We start from the raw sequence: 24,042 nt of genomic DNA, 5'->3' as shown, positions 1-24,042 counted from the left end.
ACATAAAGTATAGAAAACATGATATAATGCAACACTGCACATACACAGTGCAGGACCACATGACCAGCTGCATGTGCATCTCATCTTAATGCAAAGTCTGATGTCAAAATGCCTCTTGATCCCACATCACTGCACAATAACAGATTCAACAGATTCTGCAGATTATCTTTTAACTTTCAGTTTGAACTTCGTCCTGCAGTCAGGTGAACACACACAGACTTTAACAACAGTTTAAAATATGAAATACAACTGGAAAACATATGATCAAACCTATCACGTAAGCTAACAGCAAACAAAAAAAGTGTTGTTTTCTTGTTGTTTGGAAAAAGTGATGCCCCTGGATTATTACATAAAGACTCCTGACATCAGCTCTCCAGCAGTGTCCGATGATGTAATCGTCGTGTAGTTAAATGCAGAGCAGGGAGCTGAGTGTTGGGCTGTCGGAGTCTCTGTTGGTATGTTTTTGTTTGGTTTTATCGGTGTCACTTCACAGCAGACTTTCTCGGGTTGTAGGCTGGTTGGTTGATGTCATCTCCATTGTGTCAGGGAGCAGGAATGTGCGGATCAGATGGTTTTAACCAATAAACAGTCTGTCATTGCTCAGGCCGACTCTGGATGTGTCTGGAAATGCCATAAAGTGGCTGCATGCGTTCTCTCCCTGCAGCTGGTTTCTCTGGGACCTCGGATTCTCTGAGTCCTCCTCAGAAGTCTCCGAACCCCTCGAGCTCAGGGAGATCTGAGGAAATTCAGGCTCAACGGTTGGATAGAAAAGGTTTCAGAGTCCGCGGGCTGTCACTGTACTGAAGAACAAAAGAAAAAAGTAGAGGAATTGAAGACAGCTGGTGCGCACTGAAGAAGGATGTTTGTTTTCTATACCTGGACAGAAATTTAACCAGAGCTGCTGACTCAGGATTTCAAAAAAATCTCATGAAAGCAATTATCTTGACAAAATTTTCTCAAGAGATTATAGGATTAGATACAAAATTTATTAGCTCAACAGAAAATAATTTATGAAATCAAGTTAATTATGAAGCAAAAATGCAAACGTGTCCAGATTTGCTTGTTTCTGCTTTATGTCACTGTGAATTCAACATCTTTGAGTTTTCATCTGCTGGTCGGACAAAACAAGCTACTTTGAGTTTCATCACTTTTTGCTGTGGGATGATGCGATGAGCATTTTGCACTATTTCCTGACATTTTATAGACTAAACCATTAACCAGTTAATTTAAAAACAAAGTCATTATCTTAAATTAGTTGTGTGTTGCAAGTGTCCTTTGACCGATGAAATAGGAAACTAATACAGATGCAACAGGTGTCTCTGGGAGGTGTTGTCCTCCAGAACAGCATCGATGCTCTTTTTCAGAGATTCTCTAGGAAGAAGTCTGAAAAATATTATCTCAGTTGGTTTTATGATGGTGGTGGAGAGAGCTGTTAAACACGTCTTTGCTTCAGTATGTGCTCAGTTGTTGGTTCTAGGCTCCACACACCTGCAGTGCACCTGGATGATCACAGCTTTGCCCAGTTCACGGGGCATTTATTCCGTTTTTTCTTCTACTAGTAGTCACTTGTCTGTAGGAACCTGCTGTGCATCCATCAGTCTTCAGCCTTCAAACACTCAGCGCTCAGGTTGAATCAATGATTCTCTCCTGTTGGTGCAGGATTATCTCATTTATCCAGGTAATTCAACATCACTTCGAAATAAATTATGAAATTTGAGATTTCAGCCAGCGGATAATCAGCAGAAGTGAACAAATCTCTTTGAGTGGCAAAATGTATTTAAGTATGAAATATCAGTCTCGTTTTGACCTTTAGTTTTCAGCCTGATTCTGTCATTTCTGACTTGTTATAAATGATTGAATGATGGATCAAAATCAGCTCAAATCTCTTCAACCAACTCAGTGAGTGACAGTGTTTCCCCTCTGTTCACTGTTTTGACAGAGCAGGTGGTAACGCTGAGATTTGATGTTTGCGGTCGACGTCTGTAGATCTTTGGTTTTAGAGAGGTTCATTCTCATTGGAAACTTTTTTATTGCGTAGCTTTTATTAACTTAGGTAATGTAGTAAATTGTCAACCTGTTTCTCCTCTGAACTGCTCCGTGTATGTAGGGAGGGGCTAAAGGAGACAGCTGAGGAGAGGAGAGAAATGCCAACGTGAATGACAGCAAAACACAGCAGAGACGTTCACATAGGGCTGAAATGAAACGAGGGCACATAAATAAGATAAAAAACATAAATGAAATATTTTTAATATTTATTTTCTTTGGGTTCTTAGGGGTTAGGGGGTCCCATTGGGAGGGGGAGTCTATCTCTGGCCCAGAGCTGGACCCAGCTCTGCTATCTGGAGCTGGTTTGTCAGCCGAAATCAATCTGCCGACCCAAACCCAAGTCAAATATGGAGACTCAGCTCACATCTGGTCCCCCGGTGCCAGAACCCAACCGAATGTGCAGACACTGAGCCGGACTTGATGAGGGGTAATGACTGTGGGTTTAACACAAATACTTCAATTCAGTTTGATTTCAGTTGTATTCATTTTAAATAAACAGCAGATTTCTGGTCTCAGTCATGGTCCCTTGTCATCAGCTGCAGATCTGTCTGATGATTCATCGACAGCACCAAGAAATGTTTGTCACGTTAGAACAGAGAGCGAAGAAACACTTAACACCAAATTATTCTTATTCTGTCACGGCTGATACAAACACTCACAGTCTCGCAATAATCTGCAGGATCTGATCAGAGTCTGATAACATCTGAGACGGAGGTTTGGTGTGTGTGTGAGTGAGAGAGAGAGAGAGAGAGAGAGAGAGAGAAAGAGAAAGTCTGATGTCGAGCTCTTCTTGGTGTGGTTTTCTCCCTGGATGACAGCATTTCCTCTCAGACGTAATGACTGAGCAGAGTTGGACAGAACTGACATCACAGGACTCGCTGAGATCAAAGCTGCTGCTCAAACTGTGAATTGTTGTCAGATGTGAACCGTGGGTGTAGTTACTGTTCTCTTCATCAAGCTAAACCACAGAGAAATATTGGTCAAATGACCCTCATTGACAACCAGATTCTCACTGATTTAGGTGTATTCTCCCTTTTGTTGCCCGGTGATTGTCGCCGTGGTGTCGGTGCTCCACGTTTCCCCCGGAGATCACCTGTCAGGTGGTGTGGGCGGGGCTGTGACGTTGGTAATGAAAGAGTGAGGGGAGAGAGAGAGGTGTTTGCCGCTGTGGCTTCGCTGAGAAAGGAGTGTAACTGGTGCAGGAAAACCGGCCTCAGATGAATAAGAGGACGAGTCTGCGGCCGTGTTAGCGGCTCTGTGAGGCTCTTTAAGGTAGGTTCCAGCATCTTGGAGAACCTGCCACAGTTCTGCTGTCTCCTCGTGAGATCCCAGACTGACTGAGACCAGGGCTCTGTGGGGGCCAGGTTCTTCTTGTCTCTACTGATAGCTCTTTATGGCTCGTCGTCCTGCTGCAGACACAGTCAGATACCTTCCTGATGCTGTTGTGTGAGGGATGGTTGAGTTGAACTGGAAATGTTCCGCCCCGTATACTGTACGGCATGTACTGGTTGCAAATGTTATTGCAATTGTTGTTAAAGAAAATTAATTTCATAAAACTATCAGCTGTCAGTGATGGTATTGGTGTAAAAACAAAAATACAGGTATTGGTTCAGATATAGTGTTGGATATAATTAACTTGATGATGAAAAGACTTCCTGAGGGAACATTGAACCAGGCCTCCAACCTGAACAAACACACGGCAGTTGTTTTCAGCCCCCTGATAAAGAGGCATTACATTTTTTTTAAAAATCAGTTGAAGTAATATGAATCCTCTTGTAAATGCAGGTTGTTGAAATCATTGCACCTCTTTGTTTATGATCTTGTCATTATTTTCAGTTGTGGCATCCAGACGAAGTTGTGATGTAAATGTGTTGCTATTCTGAGATGAGTTCAGGTGTGTTGTTCCTTTGAATGAGGTGAGCTGACCTGGTTTCTAACACCTGTGTTTGTATGCATGCATCCGCTCCGTTTGTGTTCAGATCAGTCAGGCCTATCAAAATGAGTTTCATCCGATCTGAATGAGGAACCTGTTGTATCTCATTAATGCAGGTGGAGCTTCTGTTCAAAGACACTATATGAATGTGTGTGTGTGTGTGTGTGTGTTTATGTTCATGTTGCGTCTGAAAACGTGACCTGTCAATAACTGACTCAGGACACTTCCTCTAAGACAAACTGCCCTTTGTTTTTCTGTCTTTTGCTTTGCACAAGAGACAAAAGATGGAAACAGTAGGAGTGTGTGTGTGTGTGTGTGTGTGTGTGTGTGTGTGTGTGTGTGTGTGTGTGTGTGTGTGTGTGTGTGTGTGTGGGTTTATGCCAAGAACAAGATTTTTTTGTTTCAGATTTTTCCTCTGGGTCTTATTCTTTGGAAACTGATTCGTTTTGAACAGCTCCTTCTGTTCTGCAGCCCCTGAACTCATCGCTGGTGTGTGTGTGTGTGTGTGTGTGTGTGTGTGTGTGTGTGTGTGTGTGTGTGTGTTTGCTGCTGTCAGGGGCGGCTGCTGTGCATCTGTTGATCTCTCTCCTCTTCCACTTCTCCTCCTCCTCCTTTACTCTCCTCTCCCTCTCTTCTCTCCATCCATTCTTTATTTTCTTTTGTCTTCCCCCACTTCCTGTCATCTTTCTCACATCCTCCCTCTCCTTCTGCCCTCCATATTTTTTATTTAATTAATTTCACATTTAATTCATCTCCATCTCTCCCTTATCTCATCTGCATCAATTTCCTTTCCTTTCCCTCTCTTATCCCTCCTTTCCTGATCTCATTTTCACTTTCTCCTCAAACCTCTCATTCCTCCTTTCTTTCATTTTCCCTCCTAATCCCATCCCTTTTTTTTACCCTCATATCCTCTTTTTTTGCCTCACCTTCCCTTCTTCTCTTTCTCCTGTAATTTCCGTTTTTTTTTCCTCCTTCCTCCTCTGAATTCCTCCTTCCTCTCCCCTTCACATCTCCCTCTGCTTGCACTTGTGGCTCCTCTGCAGTGTGCAGACGGACCAGACGGTGATTAATCACAGACAACATTTAGTAAATGTTATGTTAGCTCAGCTCAGTTATGGCTATAGTGTCACTGTCTGTTCATGCAGCTGTAAGCCCTGGGCTGATTTAACAAGTTCCCAGTCCGCTGACTAACCTCAGCATCTGAGAATGCAAAGGGTCAATTCGCTAACTTTGTCGGTCACGGGTAAATGGTCGCTACTCGAGCTGCTCTGTGTTTATTTTAAAATATTTTCAGGAAAAAATTAAAAAAGAATAGATTCACATATTAGCATTTGTTGTAAATTGTATTTGAGCTTCACATTTAAAAGTAGTTTTTCTTTCATTTATCAATGTTACAGATATGATTTAATTATCATATTATACTAAATTTGCTTATTGGTGAATATGTAAAAAAAAAAAAAAAAAAAAGTAAAAATGAATTGCAGTGCAGTGAATTGTTAATTTTAAAATTACATCTCAGAAGCTGCATTTTTACACATTTGATTTGATTTCACTTTTCTTGATTCAGATTTAATGTATTTATTTTATTTATTTTTGTAGTTGTTATTATTTAATTTACTGTTCACATGCATTTCTTTTTATTTGTTACTGTCATCTGCTGTGTTGTTTAACTGGAAAATATTCTGCCCCAAAAATCAAATTGTAAAGAACCTCATGTCTATGAAAGGGTCCCGTACAGATTCATTAAAACTTTTGTTTTGTCAGTTGTACGTTTTGCTGATTTAGCTTCACTTTCCACAGTAGTCACCTGCTTAGTCACCATCATTTTCATTTGAGTATTTGTCACACAAAACACATCAGCAGAAATTCTTCTTCTCTGTTTCCTCATGGTGATGATGTCATCTTCCTGTGCCAGGGTTTGGGGCGAGGAGCCAAACAGCCGTTCCCATCTCTAGGCACCTTCATCTCCACACTAAGCCAGAGGAGGGACACGGGGGGGCGGGGCTTGGCTGGCGGCATGACGGGCACCCTGAGCGGCACCCTGGGGCTCAGACATGGTAAGTTCATGTCCAGTGTTTTGGGTTTGAAAAAGGGAAAAAAAAAATAATAATGCCAAAGTCCTTGAGAGGATTTTGAAATGTCATTTGTAAACCTCATTTACTCTAAACTTCTTTACCTCCTCTGCTGATGGTTCCAGGAACACACTGCTGCAACATTATCAGGAAAATAACACGAGTTAAGATGAAATTGACTCCTGAAAAACAAATAAAATCATCAAGCTTTGCTGGAATTTCATGCTTGTTTGAAGGAAATGAGATTTTAGGATGTTATGTTATTATCTTGTGCAGACTTCTTTCAGGACTCCATGAGATATTGTGTACACAGAATAGCATGGCAGTGAATGGAACAGAAACAAGCGGATGTTCTGCCTTCAAAAAGAAAATCAATATTTTATTTTTCCCAAAACCAGATTTAGGAAAGAATGTGGCATCAAATGGTTACAAAAAAAAACAAGAAAATCACATCAGGTTTTAATCATTTTCACTGAGTCGGCATTTCTTTTCTTTCCTCGGCTTTTGTCTTGTGGTTGTTCAGGTGCACAGATTCTTCTTCTCTGACTGATGATTGAAAACTCACGGCCATCACACAACCTCTGTGTTGGGAGGAAGCACAGACACACTGTTAGCAATATAACATGTCACATCCTTTAAATGAATTTAAAGGTCCCATATTTTATACTACTACATACTTTAAATATAGATACTTTTCTTGTGGTTTTTTTTTTTTTCAATAAGAAGATATATTTGTGGTTTTAAGTGCCTAAAACCATCTCAGTGTAGTTTCACATCTCCTCTCTCAGGCTTCTCCCTGGAGCTCTAGTAACAGCAGGTCAGCTGACTGTTTTCCTAGTGATCCAATAAAAAATATAGCAGATTTCAGGTAAACACTCAGAGAAACCTAATCCTGAAGTGGGTCCAGGTGGGCGGGGCTTGGGGCATGGCTGAGAGCGGTGGCTGCTTTGTTGTGACATCACAAAGTTCCAGAAGTCCTAATGACTTGTTTTAAGGCTCAGTGTCTCAATACAGGCTGTGTGCATTTCTCTGTGGACTGAGGCTTTGATACTGTCACAGTATTAATATATAATCAAAAAACACATGGACATCTACATTTATACAATATGGGACCTTTAATTCATACCGTAGTATATGAAATTAAGTTGTGCAATGAGCCTCCAGATCCTTATATAGTTTTTTATTTGCTTCCATATGAGTTAATTTCAAAGCTAATTTTAGCTGCAGTCCCAAAACTATAGTTTTAATTTCAGTGTGGTGTGTTCATTGTCTGACTGCCTTTGTTCTCTCAGAGAAACCATGGTCTCCATCTCGTCTGGGATGTAATGATGTGTTACTTCCTCTGTTTACAGTACGCTTGATGTATGTGTTCAGACTCTGTTTATGTTGAGCTGCTAGCAACGACGTTGGAGCAGCAAACTTGTCTCCAAAATGGAAGGTTTTCAGAGAAAAAAAAAGGAAAAGCAGTTCATGTTTTCCAGCTGATGACTCTGCATTTTAAGAAATTTCTTGCTGTGTGCAGAAAAAAATTCTAATTAGAGGGTTTGCAGGGGTGATTTTTTATTTTCTACCTTTTCACCTTAATGGTTTAAATAGATTTAAGAGACCAAATCAATAATTTCAGATTCTGTGTTGAAAGGTGTTTGAAAATTCTCCCTGTTCAGTATGGTTCAAGGAGGAAATAACTAGAGATTATTGAATTTAGTTTCACTGAATCATTAGCAAAAGAAATTGAGTGAAACCAGGATCATCAGTTATGAAACTTGTCTCAGAACGAAAAGGGATGGAAAAAAAAAAAAAGACAAATCAAGATGATGAATAAGTAAGGCTCTTGGTGGTGGTGATATTGTTTATTTGTCGCGAGTGTGTTGTGACATTAAAGGGAGCGCTGCTCCCTGTTAAAGGCGAGGTTATTTCTGACTGCCGTGAGAACGCAAACCCAGCGGAGCACTCACCAGCCCGCTTTGTCACCACAGCTACTGATGCCAGAATAATTATGCAAACCTCCGGCCCAAATGAAAACCATATGAAAGCGAAAACACTCAACACACACACACACACACACACACACACACAGACACACACAAGATAGTGCAGCATTCCTCAGGCCCGTTACAGTCGTTCAGCTTGCAGGATAATCACCACAATTTGCTATTTCACCTGTGAAGTATTACAGGAGGTTTTTATTTCCTTTTAATATTGTCAAAAATGGTTTTGTGCGACAAACCTGACGCAAGCAGAAATCTCACATCACAGTTTCGTTTCAGAAAACACTGACACTGCTTGTAGAAACACTGGTGTGATGGTGCAGCTTGTTATGGAACAAGAGTCAAAACTGGAAAGCAGCAGGAAGTAGTGACAGGATACAGTGAAGAAAATGGCACAATTAGTTGCATAAATATCATACGGTGACTCTCTTGTTCCTCAAAAGATAAGGTTTGTTTCTCCTTAAAACAGCAACTTCCTCACTGCTCCAAGAAAATCATTCAAGGTCCCATATTTTACACTTTTCTCATGTTTTATTCTTTAAGTTTTATTATCAATAAGAAGATATATTTGTGGTTTTAAGTGCCTAAAGCCATCTCAGTGTAGTTTTACATTTCTCTCAGGCTTCTCCCTAGTGGACCAATCAGAAGAGAGGCTCTGAGCCTCTAACTGTTTTCTGAGTGATTGATAAAAATGTAGCAGATTTCATGTGAACACTTAGAAAAACCAAATTCTGCAGGGTTGAATGGTGATTGGCTGAGTGGCTGAGAGCAGTGACTGCTTTGTTGTGACATCACAAAGTTACAAAAGTCCTGATGGCTTGTTTTAAGGCTCAGTTTCTGAATACAGGCTGTGTCAAAAATCACTATATTAACTAAATCAATGAATTCATAATGCATCCATAAAAAGGCAAATTTATACTTTGTACACTGATGTATCTGCAAGAAATACTCAACAACATCCTAAGTACTTTAATGTTATGTCAGAATAAAACTAAAATATGTCAACTAGTCAGACGAGGCTGGTGGACCTGTTCGAGGGAAGCAATGCCATGGACAGCTGTAACTCAGTGATAGAAAGAGGTAGAGATACTGTTGCATTTTAATGGCAGGTGTGAATGAGATAAAACTCTCAAAACACATGTTGCAGGGCTTTGTTTCCACATCGACCAACTGTCTGGATCATCCTTTACATTTTGCAGATTGTGACTCTGTCAACAGTCATTTGCAAGTGTGTGAGAGAGGCTTTTCTAATGTAATAAGTAACACAAATGAAATATTGTAAGGACCAATATTTTGGTGTTTGGCTTTACGTGTGAATTGCTCCCTGATCAAAAGGATTTCTTATAATGAACATGTTGCATTTTTGTTTCCTCTCCTGCCATATGACCGTACAAGGTTAACAGCTCATCCTCAGTCTGATGTTTGTGGACTGTCCCATTCATTAAACCTCAGCAGTTACATGAACAATTACATGAATTAATGGACAGCACTACATGACAGGGACGACAGGGCTGTCCACTTGAACCTTGTCAAAAGACTTCAAAGGCTCTGCTGAAGTAAACTTTGATGAAAGGAAGAAGAGGAGAGGGGGGATGTCCTCAGAGGTCTTGAAGATGACTCTTCAGATTAAAGGGTGTCATGACGACCGGGGCTTGTTGCTGTCAGGACTAAATTGGGTGACACATAAGCTGATGAAGCAGGGGCAATTAGGAAGCGGTGAATGAGGAGCAGGGAGGGCAAGGGTGGAAAGGTGGATGGATGAGGGTTCAGAGTGTTGTCTTCACATCGTTCCTGCTTTGATCAGTTGTTCTTTTCTTCCCCTTTTGTCTGTGGAAATGTCCATGTGCAATATTCTTATTAATACAAAACAGAACTCTTTTAATTTTAATGACCCCTTGGCCTTTTCTCTAGTGCAGCCCTCAGGATGAACATTACTGCTCTGCTGTTGAAAGAAGGCGTAACATTTGGATCCTGTGAGATAAAACCCGATCACAGTGTCATTTATCCGTCTGTGTCGCTTCTGCTCAAACGATCTGCCCACGCCTACAGAACGAGCACCCACAATGCACCTGGACAGGCCTGCTGGTGGCTATTGTTACTGTGGAGACAGAGAACAATAGTAGGCTAATTATAAACGGAATGAATAGATGGTCAAAAGTGTGGGAGGATGGGTGAACATGTGAATGTGTGTGTCTGCGTTGTGCGGAATTGTGGTCACATCGTGCAGCCTGGCCTCTGTGATTACACACTGATTGGGGTTAATAGCTATTGTGGGTTTGTGTGTGTGTGTGTGTGTGTGTGTGGGTGTAGAGGTAACATCATCAGTGACATCACCTCAATCTGTCTCTCTTGCTGTTTGTCCTCGTTTCTCTTTGTTTACAGATAAACAGTAAAACAGTTTTCATCTTAGATTTAATTTCAGTGTCCTAGTCTCCTTTTTTGGTCAATCTATCATTTAAAGTTCTTTTTATGAACTATAGATTTGTGATTGGCAGTCATCATTGATGATGTTTGATTAATTTATGAAACGTTTTTCATCCTACATAAATTTAGGGAGTGTGAAACGTTGTCACTGGCAAAATCACAAAATACACAGACTGCAGACTGGAATAACATTCAGAAAGTTTAAAAAAACAGTCAGACTTAATAATTATTATCACGACTTTTATTAACATTTTCATCATGCTGATATTCTCATCTAAACTATCTATTCCCTGTGTGAGAGCTGATGCACCTCAGAAAGCTCTGATAGCTACTTTATGCTGCTTCAGGATCAGGGTTGGAAACAGAAGTTTTGGGTCTTGTCTGATCTTTAAATATATAATTTTTCAATTGTACAAAATGAATGAAAAAGATATTTTTCAAAATTAGGGTCCAAATGAAAAACTTTTCCAGATGTGGTTTGACTACATTAAGTGTTGGTTATGACCTGGTTATGGACTTAAAACCAAATAGATTATGAACATTTAACTAACAGGCTTCTTGTTTATGATTATCATTCTGATTAACATCTGAATCCTGCTGATATTTTCATCTGAACTCCAAATAATCATTCTCTATCTGAGAGCTGCTATAACTCAGATGGTTCTAATTTATTTTGAGCATTTATTAAAAGAACTTTTTCATATTTTATGTCTGTACAGATGATCACATTAAGTGTGTTAAGAACTAATTGTTAAGGATTTTTATTGTTGAGCTTTAGCAGCTCTCACTCAAGTCACCAGAGTTTAAATGAATATTGCCTCCCAGCACAATAAGAGACTCGGTTAATGAGTGGTTTACTGTCTTTCTCTTCCAGGGAGAGAGCTGCCGCCGATCTGCAGTGATGTTCGTCAGAAGCAGCGCCTCTCCATTGACACTCTGCCTCCAGAGGTCAAAGCTCCGTTCCCCTCTGACCCCATAATCCCCCTGCGTACCAAGACCACCAAGGAGTTTCAGTGAGTCTCCAGTCCCTGAACTGGGACCCAAAAACATTGAAACTGCTATCAGTCTGTCAGCTAAAAAATCCAGACAACCAAACCCACAGAAAAACTGCTCCAAAAAAAATCAGGATATTGTGAGCCAAGTCTGTGTGTTTGTGTTGCCAGGGAGGACATGGAGCGTGCCGTCCAATCAGGCGACTGGAGGGAGGTCCGAGAGTTTTACCTGACCACCTTCGACTCCTTCATAGAAATCAATGCTGCCTTCAAGGTAGGAGACACAAACAGACATACAGTCGACGGTCTGTCTCTCAGCAGAATTCCTGTTGTGAGAAAACTGTTGTAGGTGCTGTTAAAATTTCACCAGATGCCATAACTGTTTAACGATGGGAAAGCATTTTTTCCTCCTTTTTTTCTCATGCTCTCTCCTTCCCTTTCTTTCCTCGTTTTCCTCCCTCGCTGCTCCCTCTTTTTCCCAGCGGGAGGCGAACGGATCGTTTAACACCATAGACGACTCGGGAGTCAACGCCAAGTTTGTCAACGCTGTTTACGACGCGCTGCTCAGCACAGTAAGCACATGTTCACCTTCACACAACAAGAGCTCAAATACAAACACAGTCACACCACTCACATACAGAAAGGGGCTCATTTCTCACCATCAAATTGCTTCCTAATTTGTCGACCATTTGGAAATCTCACCTTGTTTGATGCTTTAATGGCACTTTCCAGGTCGGAGATTTGAACCAGCAGCACCAAGTAACAAATAATAATGTATTTTATCATGACTTTAAGTCTGTAGCTGAGTTTGTAGCATCTATGTAGGTTTACATACCATCTATAAAAGTAATGACATCCAAAAAACATTTTTAATAATATATTTTTTCTGGTTTCATCAGTTCAGTTAAGTGATTTTTAAGATCTTTCCAGACTTAAAACGTTTCAGGTCGTACTTATAAACACTTCTGTGCTCTTTAGTGACCTTTGTGGTTTCGTAAAGATTAGATAAATATGGTGGCCAATGTTTTTATTTCTCCTTGTGGATCTCTGACGTTCAGGATTGGTGATTCAACCATCTAATTCATTCTGTTGTGGACATTGTAAATGTGTGTGTTTAGCCTCAGGACATCCAGAAGTCAGTGTTGAAAGGGATCATCAACAGCCTGCTGAGGGAGTGGAAAGGGTGAGAAAACCTCTGTTACACGTCTGCTTTTCTTTACATTTGGTGTTCTACTTTTGCTTTTTTACTCTTTTTTGCATGTCCCTTTTAGCATCAGTGTTACTTCCAAACAAAGCAAACTCTCATCAGATCATCTGATTGAGAGAAAAACATTAGCAACATGGATACGGTTGCTAAGCAGGTTGAGGCAGCAGAACAGTTTTAAGTGATACTTCAGAGTCTTATGGCTGTCTCCTCTCTGTCTGTATCTCCTTGGTCTTTTAAGCCGAGCTTAGCACAAAGACAGAGCTAGCTTTTCCTCAGCTGTGTGTTTTGTGAATGTCTGATTTGAATGACAGGGTTCGGTTTTTGTTGTTTTTCTGTTTTCAGGCCTCGGACAAAGGATGACCTGAGAGCCTATTTCATTCTGGTTCAGGTGAGACTGGAGAATAAAGACAGTTCAGTGTGTCCTGTTGTGTGAGAATAATGGACAAGGTGCAGGCATACATACACTGCCAGGAGACAGGGTGCAGTGGGGGTGCCCATTATTTCTGCTGGTTTACGGACACTTGTTAATATTGTGATTGTGTGGAAATTATTGTGTTTGCAGTCAGTGGTTAATAGACACTGTGCATTCATTTAGAAAGGTAGTTAAACTGTTGAACCATATATGTTTCAGGTCACCTCTTAGACAAGACAGTTAGCAAACAGAAACAAGTCATTATAGGAACACAACCTGATTCACACATTTTCTTTTATTTATGACTATTTCTTATTATTTTGACACTATATTTTTATGTCCTGTACATACTGTTTCATATAATGTCCTAACAGTATATCCTATAGGGTCCTTTAATGTGCCATACTGTAACTCTGAAGTCCTATATTGCCCTATAGGATCTCATGTAGTCTCCTATAGTGTTTTCTACTGTGTCTTACAGTATTTTCTGTGGTGTCCTTCGGAGTTTTCTGTAGTGTCCCATAGTCACTGTGGCAGCAGTTTATTTGCTGCTGTGTGGTTCATTAATTGTGTCAGTTGAGTTACAGTAAACACAGGATCACACAAGGATCAGGATTTATAGAGCTCCTGATCCTGATCCTGATCCTGCAGGTCAGGTTTTAGACAATGTTCACTGATTATACAGTAATAAGAGAATTTTGACTGAATAACAACCGTTTTTATTCTATCTTTCCTTTCTTCTCTCTTTTTCTTTTATCATCATTAATCTTTCCCTCGTCCCTCTCTTCTCTGTCTTTTTCTCATTTTGCCCTTGATTTCTGTCTGGTTCTGTTTGAGGGTTTTATCCTTGATCTCTCTTTGATCCTGTTTGATCCTATTTTTTGATCTCCCTCTCTCTCTCTTTCTGTCTCCTTCTCTCTCTCTGTCTCTCTCTCTGTCTCTCTCTCTCTCTCTCTCTCTCTGTTTCTTTCTCTCTCTCTCTCTCTGTTCTCTCTCTCTCTCTCTCTATCTGTTTCGCTCTCTCTTTCTGTTCCCTCTTTCTCTCCCGTCTGATTCCCATATATGGTTTTGAGAATTAGAATCAAATGAAGACAGGAATCTACAGTAGTTCCACTGTGGTTCCATGCTCCATCAGCACACACACACACACACACACACACACACACACACACACACACAAATGCCTGATTTTGTCCCATTTGACTTTGAGGACTCGCCTTGTCTTCCAGCTCTCAGGAGAACACACACACACACACACACACACACACACACACACACACACACACACACACACACACACCTACACACACACACAGGCTGGGCCTGGGTGAGGTCATGTTGGAGTTGAGGACTGTTGGTTTCCTGTCTGATGACGACTCTCCCTTTATAGGCTCTGCTAGAGCCCCACTCTCTGTCTCCCTCTCTCTCTCCCTCTCTCTCTCTCTCTCTCTCTCTCTTTCTCTCCATCTTTGAGTTAAACCCAGTCGAGACTGAATGAGGCTCTTCAGGATTATCTCACTTATTATGTCATTTGTTAGTATTTTTATTGTAACCAAACATCAGTCTAATGGTCGGAACCTCGTGTTCTCAGTCAGTGAGTCATGAAGAAGTGGAGGAACAACAACTGTTAAACTCCAGCTTCAGCTGCCTTCAGTCAGACTCCACACTTTTGTCAACCAGGATGGTTTCATTATTAAAATTACAAACCCTCCATGTGTCCCAGTTTTGTCGAACTACATGCAAATTCTAACTGTGTCAAACGTTTTCACAAAGGAAAATTCAAAGTTTCATATACACTAAGAGAATAATTTTGACTTATTTGAACTTTGGTCTTGGTTTTGCCCATTATTTATTAGGTGTGTGTGTGTGTGTGTGTGTGTGCAGAACCCCCAATACTCAAGCACCAGCACTTATGTGATCTACGCTCACCTGCTGAGGCAGATCGCAGCTTTGTCCGAGGCCGACCACCACTTCCTGGTTCACTGGCTCAAAAAGTAAGTGTGTGTGTGTGTGTGTGTGTGTGTGTGTGTGTGTGTGTGTGTGTGAGAGAGAGAGAGATCTGTTAATCACTGATTTCTGCATTTCTCAACCTTTTATGTTTGTTTGCGCCCAAGTTTAAACTGTCACAGAAGTCAGTAAGTGGATCAGGCTCTTTTACAGCCGGGTTAATACGAAGGCATATTTCTTTCTCTCTGTGTTTGTATTGTCGTCGCACTGTCCTCCTCCGACCTGGCTCTGTGGACAGAGGCTGTTGTGGGCTGAACAGATTGTAAAGCCGTCTGAGAGACATTTGTGATTCAGAGCTGTGTAAATGAATTCTGCTTGTGTAGGTGGGTCCTGTCGGTCTCATCCCTGCAGCAGGTGATTGATTGTGAGACGGGAATGTAAATCTGAAGAATTTCCATCTCTGGCTGGAAACTGTATTCTCTGACTCACTTTCTCTATACAAATATCACACACAGCTTTGAGATTTGATGTTTCTCTCTGATGTTTCTCTGAATGTTATCTGCATTTGTTTTATCATCCAACCTGTTTTTCAACGTCATCGTTTCTTTTCTACCTTTGATCTGATGAAGAAAAGTCATGTGGCAGAAATAAAAGTGGCCATTTTCATAAATATCCCTCAGTACCACAGTAAGTTCTTCCCAGTCTGAAATAAAAAATTATTAAAGCTTTGAATCTCTGCTCTGGTTCAGACTCCATTCATTGCTCCAAACAAAGCTCATGAGAATAAAGGTCTCATAATTTCCAAGATGGGTTTCAGATCTCATTACATTTTGAGTCCTGATTTATATCTATGTTTGGCATCAAGTATTGAAAATTGTCACGAGTTGGCATCAAATGCTGGATCAGATTCTTTGTTTTCGTTATTCATTTTATGATCAGATGTTTTTTTTTCATGAGACATAATTTTGTTAATTTTAAAGGTCCCATATTGTATAAAGGTTGAGTATAAAGATTATAAAGCAGGTCTAGGTTCTATATTAATACTGTGAAAGTATCAAAACTCAGTTCACAGAGAAATGCACACAGCCTGTTTTCAGAAACTGAGCCTTGTAACAAGCTGTCAGGACTTCTGTAACTTTGTGATGTCACAACAAAGCAGTCACTGCTCTCAGCTTTTGTGTTAAGACAGAATTAAACATAATTAATATCTGTACAAAAATGAAACTGGGATTCAAACAATACGCAGCCCCACAATAAAGAGGATGATAAATACTGATAATAGTCGTACGTCTTGTTTGCTGCTTTTCATTTCTGTTTTTATCGCAGGCTAAAAAGAAAGAGAGACTCCTTTGTGTGTTTTAAGTAACAGCAAATGCTCACAACAGAGACTTTATCTGTAACAGAGACAGAGAGACTCTAATTGGAGCATTTTTAAGATGGTGTCCACTCTGATTAAAACATTTTTTCAGAGTGAGATGTACTAACTCTGTATCCACTTCGGGACGGTTTCATCAAATCCAGTAGCTTTTGCAACGAGTGCAGTAAACCAGCTTCTGAACGTCTCTCTCTGCCTGAATTAGAAAAGCAGAGGAATTTGTGCTGTTTGTGGTGATGATTTACAAGCGAGCTGCTTCAAATTACAAGTTCTGTTTAGTTCTGCTCAAACCATTTCTGCAAACAGCGCTGCTATTTTCTCCCTCCCCTTCAAGTGTGAGTGTCTATTTTTGTGGATATGAATATTTCAGGGTATGTGCAGGGTATGCTTTCACTGCCAAGCATCTGATGTGGACCAATATTAAGTTGATGTGTGTGTCTGCGTGTGTGTTGTCAGGCTGTCAGCACGGCGTTTCAGGCAGCTGGTAGAGCGCCTCCTGCAGTTCATCTCCACCCGTCTGTTTCCTGCAGAGCCAGACGAACTTCCTCCTCTGGCCAAGTGCTCCTGGTGGATTCCCTCTGCCACCAAAGTGCTCAGCCTGTTCAGTGAGTCACACACACACACACACACACACACACACACACACACTTATATCACCTTAAGGTAGAACAATAACACAAATGCCGCAGATTATTTTGTTTTATTTGACTTTCTTTCCTCATTTCCTCCCCTCAGACGCAGCCAACAGTGTCTCCTCTCCTCCCATCATGCCTTTCACCGATTTCTACAACATCACTCTTGAGCACATAGACTTCATGGAGGAGTACAGGACCTGGCAGAACCACGGCAACTCATATAGGTCAGATTAAACAAGGCTGTCTCTCTTTCTGTCCAGTGCACCCATTAAACTGAGAGGCTTTTCCATCTTTTACTAAAATGCCTTTTGCTGGCTTTTTATGTAACAAAGTTAGATTTAAACTAATTTCATAAAAATGAACCATCCAGTCAGTGAATGAAGAGAAGCTGTATCCAGTGCTCTTTGTGACCACTCTGTAGAGCAGCAGTGTGGCTGGGGGTTATATCAGAGGTCCTGTTGACAAGGCAGGCCAGCAGGATCAGAAAGAAATCGGTTCACGTATGGTTTTTGGATCAGTTCAGCAGTTTGGGGCAGAGGTTCTAGATCTAGAGTCTAGATCAATGGTTCTCAAACTTTTCACGTTAAGGACCCCTGAGCTGACACAATTTAGACCAGGGTCCCCCATCTGAGAGGAGGATTTTTGCTTTTAGTGTTTGAAACCCATGACCATTCATTCTGTCATTGTGTTACTTATGGATGGAATTATATTATAATATCTTGACAGGCCTAGTCACTGTTAGTGAATGGATAATAAATGATGCAAGGGTTGAACAGTGACTCGTCTTTGCTCCTGCCCGCTAATAAGGACCAGAAATGCTAACAGATGTTACAGCACATTAGCTTGACTAGGCTACACCCACAGCCGTCTGAATCCGAGCAGAGTATCTCCTCCTGAGCAGGGACGAGCTAACGTTCCCACAGCTGCAGCTTATCCAGAGCCGTGGAAACGTTCTCAGAAGCCGTGAAGTCTGTTTCACGCTGCGTCACAGCTCGTTAACGTCTGATAAAGGAAATGGATCCAGAGTTTACAGTTCAAACGAGCGGCCTGAAAAGTTCCTGGCTGCTGTGGTCGGGGATTCTGCTCATTCTGGGTTTGGAAGGTGTAGATTTCGGAACCTGCTCATTTCTGTAAAGCATATAATTTTAAAAACACTTGAGAGTTGGTCAGGAATGAAGTCTTTTTTGTTCTGCTGACTTAAAATAAAATATGCTTTTGTAACTGATGGCAGAAAAACAGATAAAAAAAAACATTTTCAGGGTTATTAGCTTTTCATATTTCTTCTCTTTCATCTCTCAGATTTTCCTTCTGTCAGTTTCCCTTCATTCTGTCAACGGTGGTGAAGAAAGCCATCATCCAGAAAGACTCCGAGCAGCAGATGATCAGTCAGGCCAGGGTGAGACACACACACACACACACACACACACACACACACACACACATTGTCCTCAAGACCCTACCCTAACCATAACCCAGCCTCAACTCTCAAACAGCCTTTTGATGAACTGAGGACCAGACAAACTTTAGATAGAAGAACAATAACACAGACACATGAAAACAAGAAATCAGACACAACGTGTGAGGATGGAGGACGCGAAGATCAAACAGTCATCGGCTGACTTGAAATATATGTGTGTGTTTGTGTTTCACAGCAAAGCCTGGTCAGTAAGGTTTCTCGCAGGCAGAGAGTGGACATGAACCTTCTGTTCCTCAACATTAAAGTACGACGAGCACAGCTCCTCAGCGACTCACTGGATGAGGTTAGTGCACAAACTCAACCTTCTCCTCACTGCATCTGCTGTGTGGGGGGGGGGGGGGGGGGGGGGGGGGGGGCAGGGAAAGAAGCCCATTGAAGACCCCTAGATGCCCCCTAGACAGCTCATCTTCAGGCAGTCGGTAGATGGTACAATTTACTGATGTAACTTAAATGCCTCACCTGCAGACTATCAGTAGATGATACAATTTACAGAAGACCCTTGAACAAATCACATGCAGACTATCAGCCAATGGTAATATTCAAAGATGTTCCCTAAATGCCTCACCTGCAGACTCTGTAGATGCTGCAATTTTCAGAGGTGCCCTAAACCTCTGAGATGCAGGCTATCAGTAGACACTACAGTTTACTGATGTTCCATAAATGCGTCATCTGCAGGTCAGATAGTAGACAGTAGACGAGCTATAGCACACCTCATCAGGGGCTCTACTTTTTTGGAGCAGCTGTGGTTCACTGTATAGAACTTTTATGGGAGGTTCAAAGGGGTTTATCGTTGTTACTGCAAAATTCGCTATGAGGGGCCATCAGGAACCCTTTTCTCCATGGGGGCCACAAACATGGTTTGACTTTCCTGTTTGAATCTCTTGTTTGTGTCTCAGATGTTTTTAAACCAAAGCATAAACACATAACGAGGTCTCATTATACAAAAATAATGACCATGCATGAGAAGAAGAGTCATTTTTCATCTGCTGAGAATTCTTTCTTTTTTTTTTAATTTACCAGGGATTACATTCTGTCTCTGTTTCTGAGCAAGGATAATGAAAATGGAAGGAAGTCAGTTTTTTCTTCTGTTGTGAAACTGGACTTTTTAAAGCCGTATGAGTTTGTGATGACAAGTGAAAAATCAAGTGTCTTGTAATCAGAAGAAAAACAGGCAAATTAGTGGTGAGGGGACACTGGGAGAAGGAAGAGCAAGTCCTCCTTTAATCTTCTACGTTCATGCGTTGACCTCAAGCACGTATTCTAACCCTGAACCTAGCAGTAAATGTAATTTCAACCCTGAAATCTGATTATATACTTTCCTCCAGGAAGAGAGGTTCAGTGGGCAAATAAGAACAAAACGTAAAAACAACAATAAAGTTTAATCTAAACTGGTTGTTTTTTGTTGATTTTTATAATCGTTGAATCTCTCGCTTCTCATTTAGCTGACGAGGAAGCGGTGCGACCTGAAGAAGAAGCTGCGGGTGACGTTTGTCGGGGAGGCGGGGCTGGACATGGGCGGCCTGACGAAGGAGTGGTTCCTGCTGCTGGTCCGACAGATCTTCCACACAGACTACGGTGAGACATCTGCACCCTGCGGTGGTCTGAGTGGAAGCTGTTTTTACTGAATTATAAACCAGGTCCATGAAACGGCCTTAATCAAGTGTGAATGGGGGGAATGGAAAAACTGAGCTCATCTTCAGAGAGCAGCTGACAACAACAACAGAACCAGGAGGCGAAATTCTGTTTGATACAGAGTCAGTGGAAAGTGGAGCCATATTTTATTGAAAACAAGCGGAAAGAAAATCAGATTTTTATTGGATAAAAATGAATTTTTTATTAGTTGGAGGTCTCAGTGGACAAGCTCTGAGTTTTCATGTGAGTGAAACTGCAGCAGGAGTAAGTGTCAGATGGCTGAGAAAAGTGGTCAGTGTTGGTTTTGGAAACTCACTTTAGACCACAGCAGTTCTCACTATGACTGTCTTCTCTCAGTTTCCTCTCCTGACGTTACTGACTCCTGGACTCAGTTCATCTCTGTTTCAGTGTCTCTGGGTCACTGTGTTTGTGTGCTCCCGTCTCTTTCTTTCTTTTTTTGCGTCGTTCTCTTCCTTAAGTGGCTCTGAAAAAGTTAGTATCATATAGGGGAGTAACCATAGACTGTAAATAAAGATGGACGTAGCCTCCGTGACATCACCAACAGGTTTTTGAAGTCGCCATCTTGGCAGCGCCTGACTCTACCGGCTTGTGGCAAGTATACGTTCACCCACCTGTCACTCAAAGTGGCCACGCCCTCAATTGTACATAACTTTAATCTTAAATGAGTGAGTTATATAAAAATTCGCCCCTGTACAGTTGTCATGAAGGAGGCAATTAGCTCAAGAGACCAAAACTGTTTTTTGTACCAGGCTGTAAACATGTTTATTTCTGCTGTAATATTGGACATTTTTAACATGAGTCTGTGGGGACTGACTCACTGCTGGAGTCAGACTCTAGTGGCCATTAGAGGAACTGCAGTTTTCAACACTTCAGTGCTGACTTCATTTCAGCCCCGGAGTCTGTGGTTCGGGAGAAACTGAACTCAGATACCTTGTTTGGATATGAACTGACAACGAGCTCTGAACAGATATGAAAACATTTCTAAATTCTTGCAGTAATATGCAACATTCAGGCATCATAAATTCACAGGTGTCTGGATCTCTGATGTGTATTTAGGACAGAGATCTGTTGAGAAACCATATTAAAAAGGTGCTCCCTAAATGTCATCAGATTCATCTCATGATAATCATGTCTGAACAGTGTGAACAGGACCTGCGAGGAGCCAAAGCAGCAGCAGCAGCAGAACTTTTCAAGATGCAGATGTGTCAGAATGTAAACAAACAGGCTTAAACACACACAGGTGTACTTCAGGTCCAACCCTGCATTCATGTGGTGTCGGGATAATCGGAAAAATGAGTTTCCGACTGGAAAAATTTGGAACAACAATTTGGAAAATCTGCAAAAATGTTGGTATACGACTTCCCAAGTTGTGACATCATATACGCAGAAACATGGTGGAAGAAATTTTTGGCTGATGTTGGGAAACTTTTGATTAAATGTGCAAATTCATGTATTGCATATTATTTATTTGTTAACATTTAATCTGTAACACAGGGTTAGGTTGTAACTGTCAGTTTCTGGCCGGGATTAGTTAGAAAAGTTATTTATTAACAGGCAGAAATGGTGCATTTGTTGGGGACTATTTTCAGAGGCAGATTAATCCACATTTGGTGCTCTACTTAGTATTTCTGTGTGTGGGTCTGAGTCAAAATAAAATTGTTTTTGGAAACAATGGAGCTCTGTGGCTCAGAGGAATAAGTAATATCAGGCTTTTAGACACACTAGGATCATTTCATCATTGTTGGTTTGGATCTTTTTTATTATTTTTTGACAACAAAAAAAAGAAAATAATCAGCAGCCCAACCTGATTTCACAAGCTGGTCACACATTCCAGTGGCTGATCTAACCAGCGTGCTCACCACTTCGAAACTGCTGGGTCTTTGCAGATGTTTGCTATCTGAGTGTTTTCTCCTGAGCTGGTGTTTTTCTAATTTGGTTGATCAAATCAAAGAAATTAGTTCAGCAACAATCTTGGGCACCGAGGAGTTGTCTCAACACTACGTCAATGAAATTATTTTTATTCCAATTTCAAATTGAATTCATGTGAAATGTGAGTAAAAATGTCTCAAGATGAACCTTCTCTCTTTTTTTCTGGTTTTGTTTCCATCACTGTTGCTCCAATATTTCCTTCAACCACCAGAAACATTCATGTGAGGATTAAAACCTTTTTACAATATTGATATAGAAATTTTTCCAAGATCATGCTGCTGTTTCAATTCAACTCGATCGTTCAGTTCACTGGAATTTGCATTAAAAAATCCTTCAATGGAAACCAAGCAAAGGTCTGTCTGTGCATCTGCCTCCTCTCTCTCTCTCTCTCTCTCTCTCTCTCTCTCTCTCTCTCTCTCTCTCTGTGTGTCTCTCTATCCTCTGGTTGGGTTGTTCTTTCCATCGTCTTTCCATCTTTCCGCGGTCGTCTGTGTTTTCGGTGCCAGGGAACGTCGGCCCAGAGCAACACACTCAACGAAAGCTGTGTTCCCCTCATTAGCAGCGCAGGGAAAGCCCCGGCTCTACTTCACACTCACACACACACACACAGAAACACACACACACACAGACATACATACTCAGCTGCACACAGGCAGGTGTACACACACACACAGGCTCTTTTATGCGTGAAGCGGTGTCAGTTTCTGGTGTTCAGAGATGTGAGCGGTCCAGATGTGTGTCTCCTCTCAGAACAGACCGCTGCTGGGTTTTTTCTCAGTCTGAGCTGAAAATGCTTCAGTGCCTCACTGTTCTGTTCAGTTTATTCTACTTAACAACCTGCTCATTATCCTGTTTTTGTTTCTTTTTAATTGCTGACACTCAAAGACGCCGACTCTGAGCAGACGTGTTCACTGTGAATCCAGCAGAGACACAGTGACCGATCATAATGTGGTGTGAATTAAAGCCACTGATTCCCTGAATTCACAAGGTCCTGGTTTGATTCTATATGGATTCAGTTTGAGATATTTCAGATACAATGCAAGTGTTTTTCAGTAATTCTTCTTCTTCTTCTCTCTTTAATTAAATATTGATTTATATTGATATAACATCTGTGTTTCCATTCTTCCTCCATTTAATTTTCTTTCTTTTGTTTCTGTCATTTTGTCCTTTTTTCATTTGTACTTTCCCACTTTCCCTCCCCTCTCTCTCTCTCTCTCTCATCCTTCCCGCGAGTCTTTATTTCTTCACTCCACAGTTATGGTTCCTTTTTATGTTTTACTCCTCTGTTTATTCATAATTCCTCTATTTAGTACATGTATCCTTCTTCTGTCTTTCTGTCTTCTTTCCATAAAGTTTGTTTCTCTTTTTCCTCTTTTCACTCATCTTCCTTTTGTTTCCTTCTCACTTTCATTCTTGCCTCCTTTCCTGCTTCCCTTCGTTAGTCCTTCTCGCTGTCATTCATCCATCCATCAGAAATGAGCCAAACCTAATTCTGAGTAATATTTCTCCTCCTGTTTCAGGAATGTTCACCTACATGAAGGACTCGCGCTGCCATTGGTTCAGCAGTTGGAAGTGTGACAACTATTCCGAGTTCCAGTTGGTCGGGACTGTATCCTTTATTAAAACCAACAGCAACAACAAACTCTAATGCGTTTCGTGCACGTCCGGGCTCTGTTTTATGTTGCTGGAGTCTGTGGCTTCAATTTGTATCTGAACTGCCCCTTGCTGGATTTACGGGATAAACAATAATGCATCGTTCTTAGAGGCTTTAAGGGACTTTAATCTGTGGATGTCTGTTTACACACAGGGCACTACAGACATGTTATAGGCTGCACACTGCTCAGTGTGGTGCAGTCTGATTCTGTCTTAAATAAAAGTGCTTTGGGACGTTTATCCGAGGTTTTACATTTAGTTTGTTTGTGTAATTGTGAGCTTGTTTCCATGAGGAGCAG

General features: G+C 41.1%; 1 protein-coding gene across 1 annotated transcript in view; it reads left to right on the top strand.

Moving 5' to 3' along the window:
• Nucleotides 1–24,042, top strand: part of hectd2 (HECT domain containing 2) — a 48,264-nt gene that overhangs the window by 1,112 nt on the left and 23,110 nt on the right. The window contains exons 2-14 of the mRNA XM_071479931.1: nt 5,895–6,036; nt 11,338–11,476; nt 11,627–11,729; nt 11,938–12,027; nt 12,574–12,638; nt 13,005–13,050; nt 14,959–15,068; nt 16,853–17,001; nt 17,132–17,255; nt 18,331–18,427; nt 18,684–18,791; nt 19,951–20,083; nt 23,611–23,699. Coding sequence (XP_071336032.1) covers nt 5,895–6,036; nt 11,338–11,476; nt 11,627–11,729; nt 11,938–12,027; nt 12,574–12,638; nt 13,005–13,050; nt 14,959–15,068; nt 16,853–17,001; nt 17,132–17,255; nt 18,331–18,427; nt 18,684–18,791; nt 19,951–20,083; nt 23,611–23,699 — 1,395 coding nt within the window. The remainder of the gene's footprint in view (nt 1–5,894; nt 6,037–11,337; nt 11,477–11,626; nt 11,730–11,937; nt 12,028–12,573; nt 12,639–13,004; nt 13,051–14,958; nt 15,069–16,852; nt 17,002–17,131; nt 17,256–18,330; nt 18,428–18,683; nt 18,792–19,950; nt 20,084–23,610; nt 23,700–24,042) is intronic.

Source organism: Trachinotus anak, unplaced genomic scaffold, assembly GCF_046630095.1.
Source record: "Trachinotus anak isolate AG129_WGS33_773 ecotype Australia unplaced genomic scaffold, CSIRO_AGI_Tana_v1 ptg000007l, whole genome shotgun sequence".
NCBI lineage: Eukaryota > Metazoa > Chordata > Actinopteri > Carangiformes > Carangidae > Trachinotus > Trachinotus anak.
This window is presented reverse-complemented; position numbering and strand designations above follow the sequence as displayed.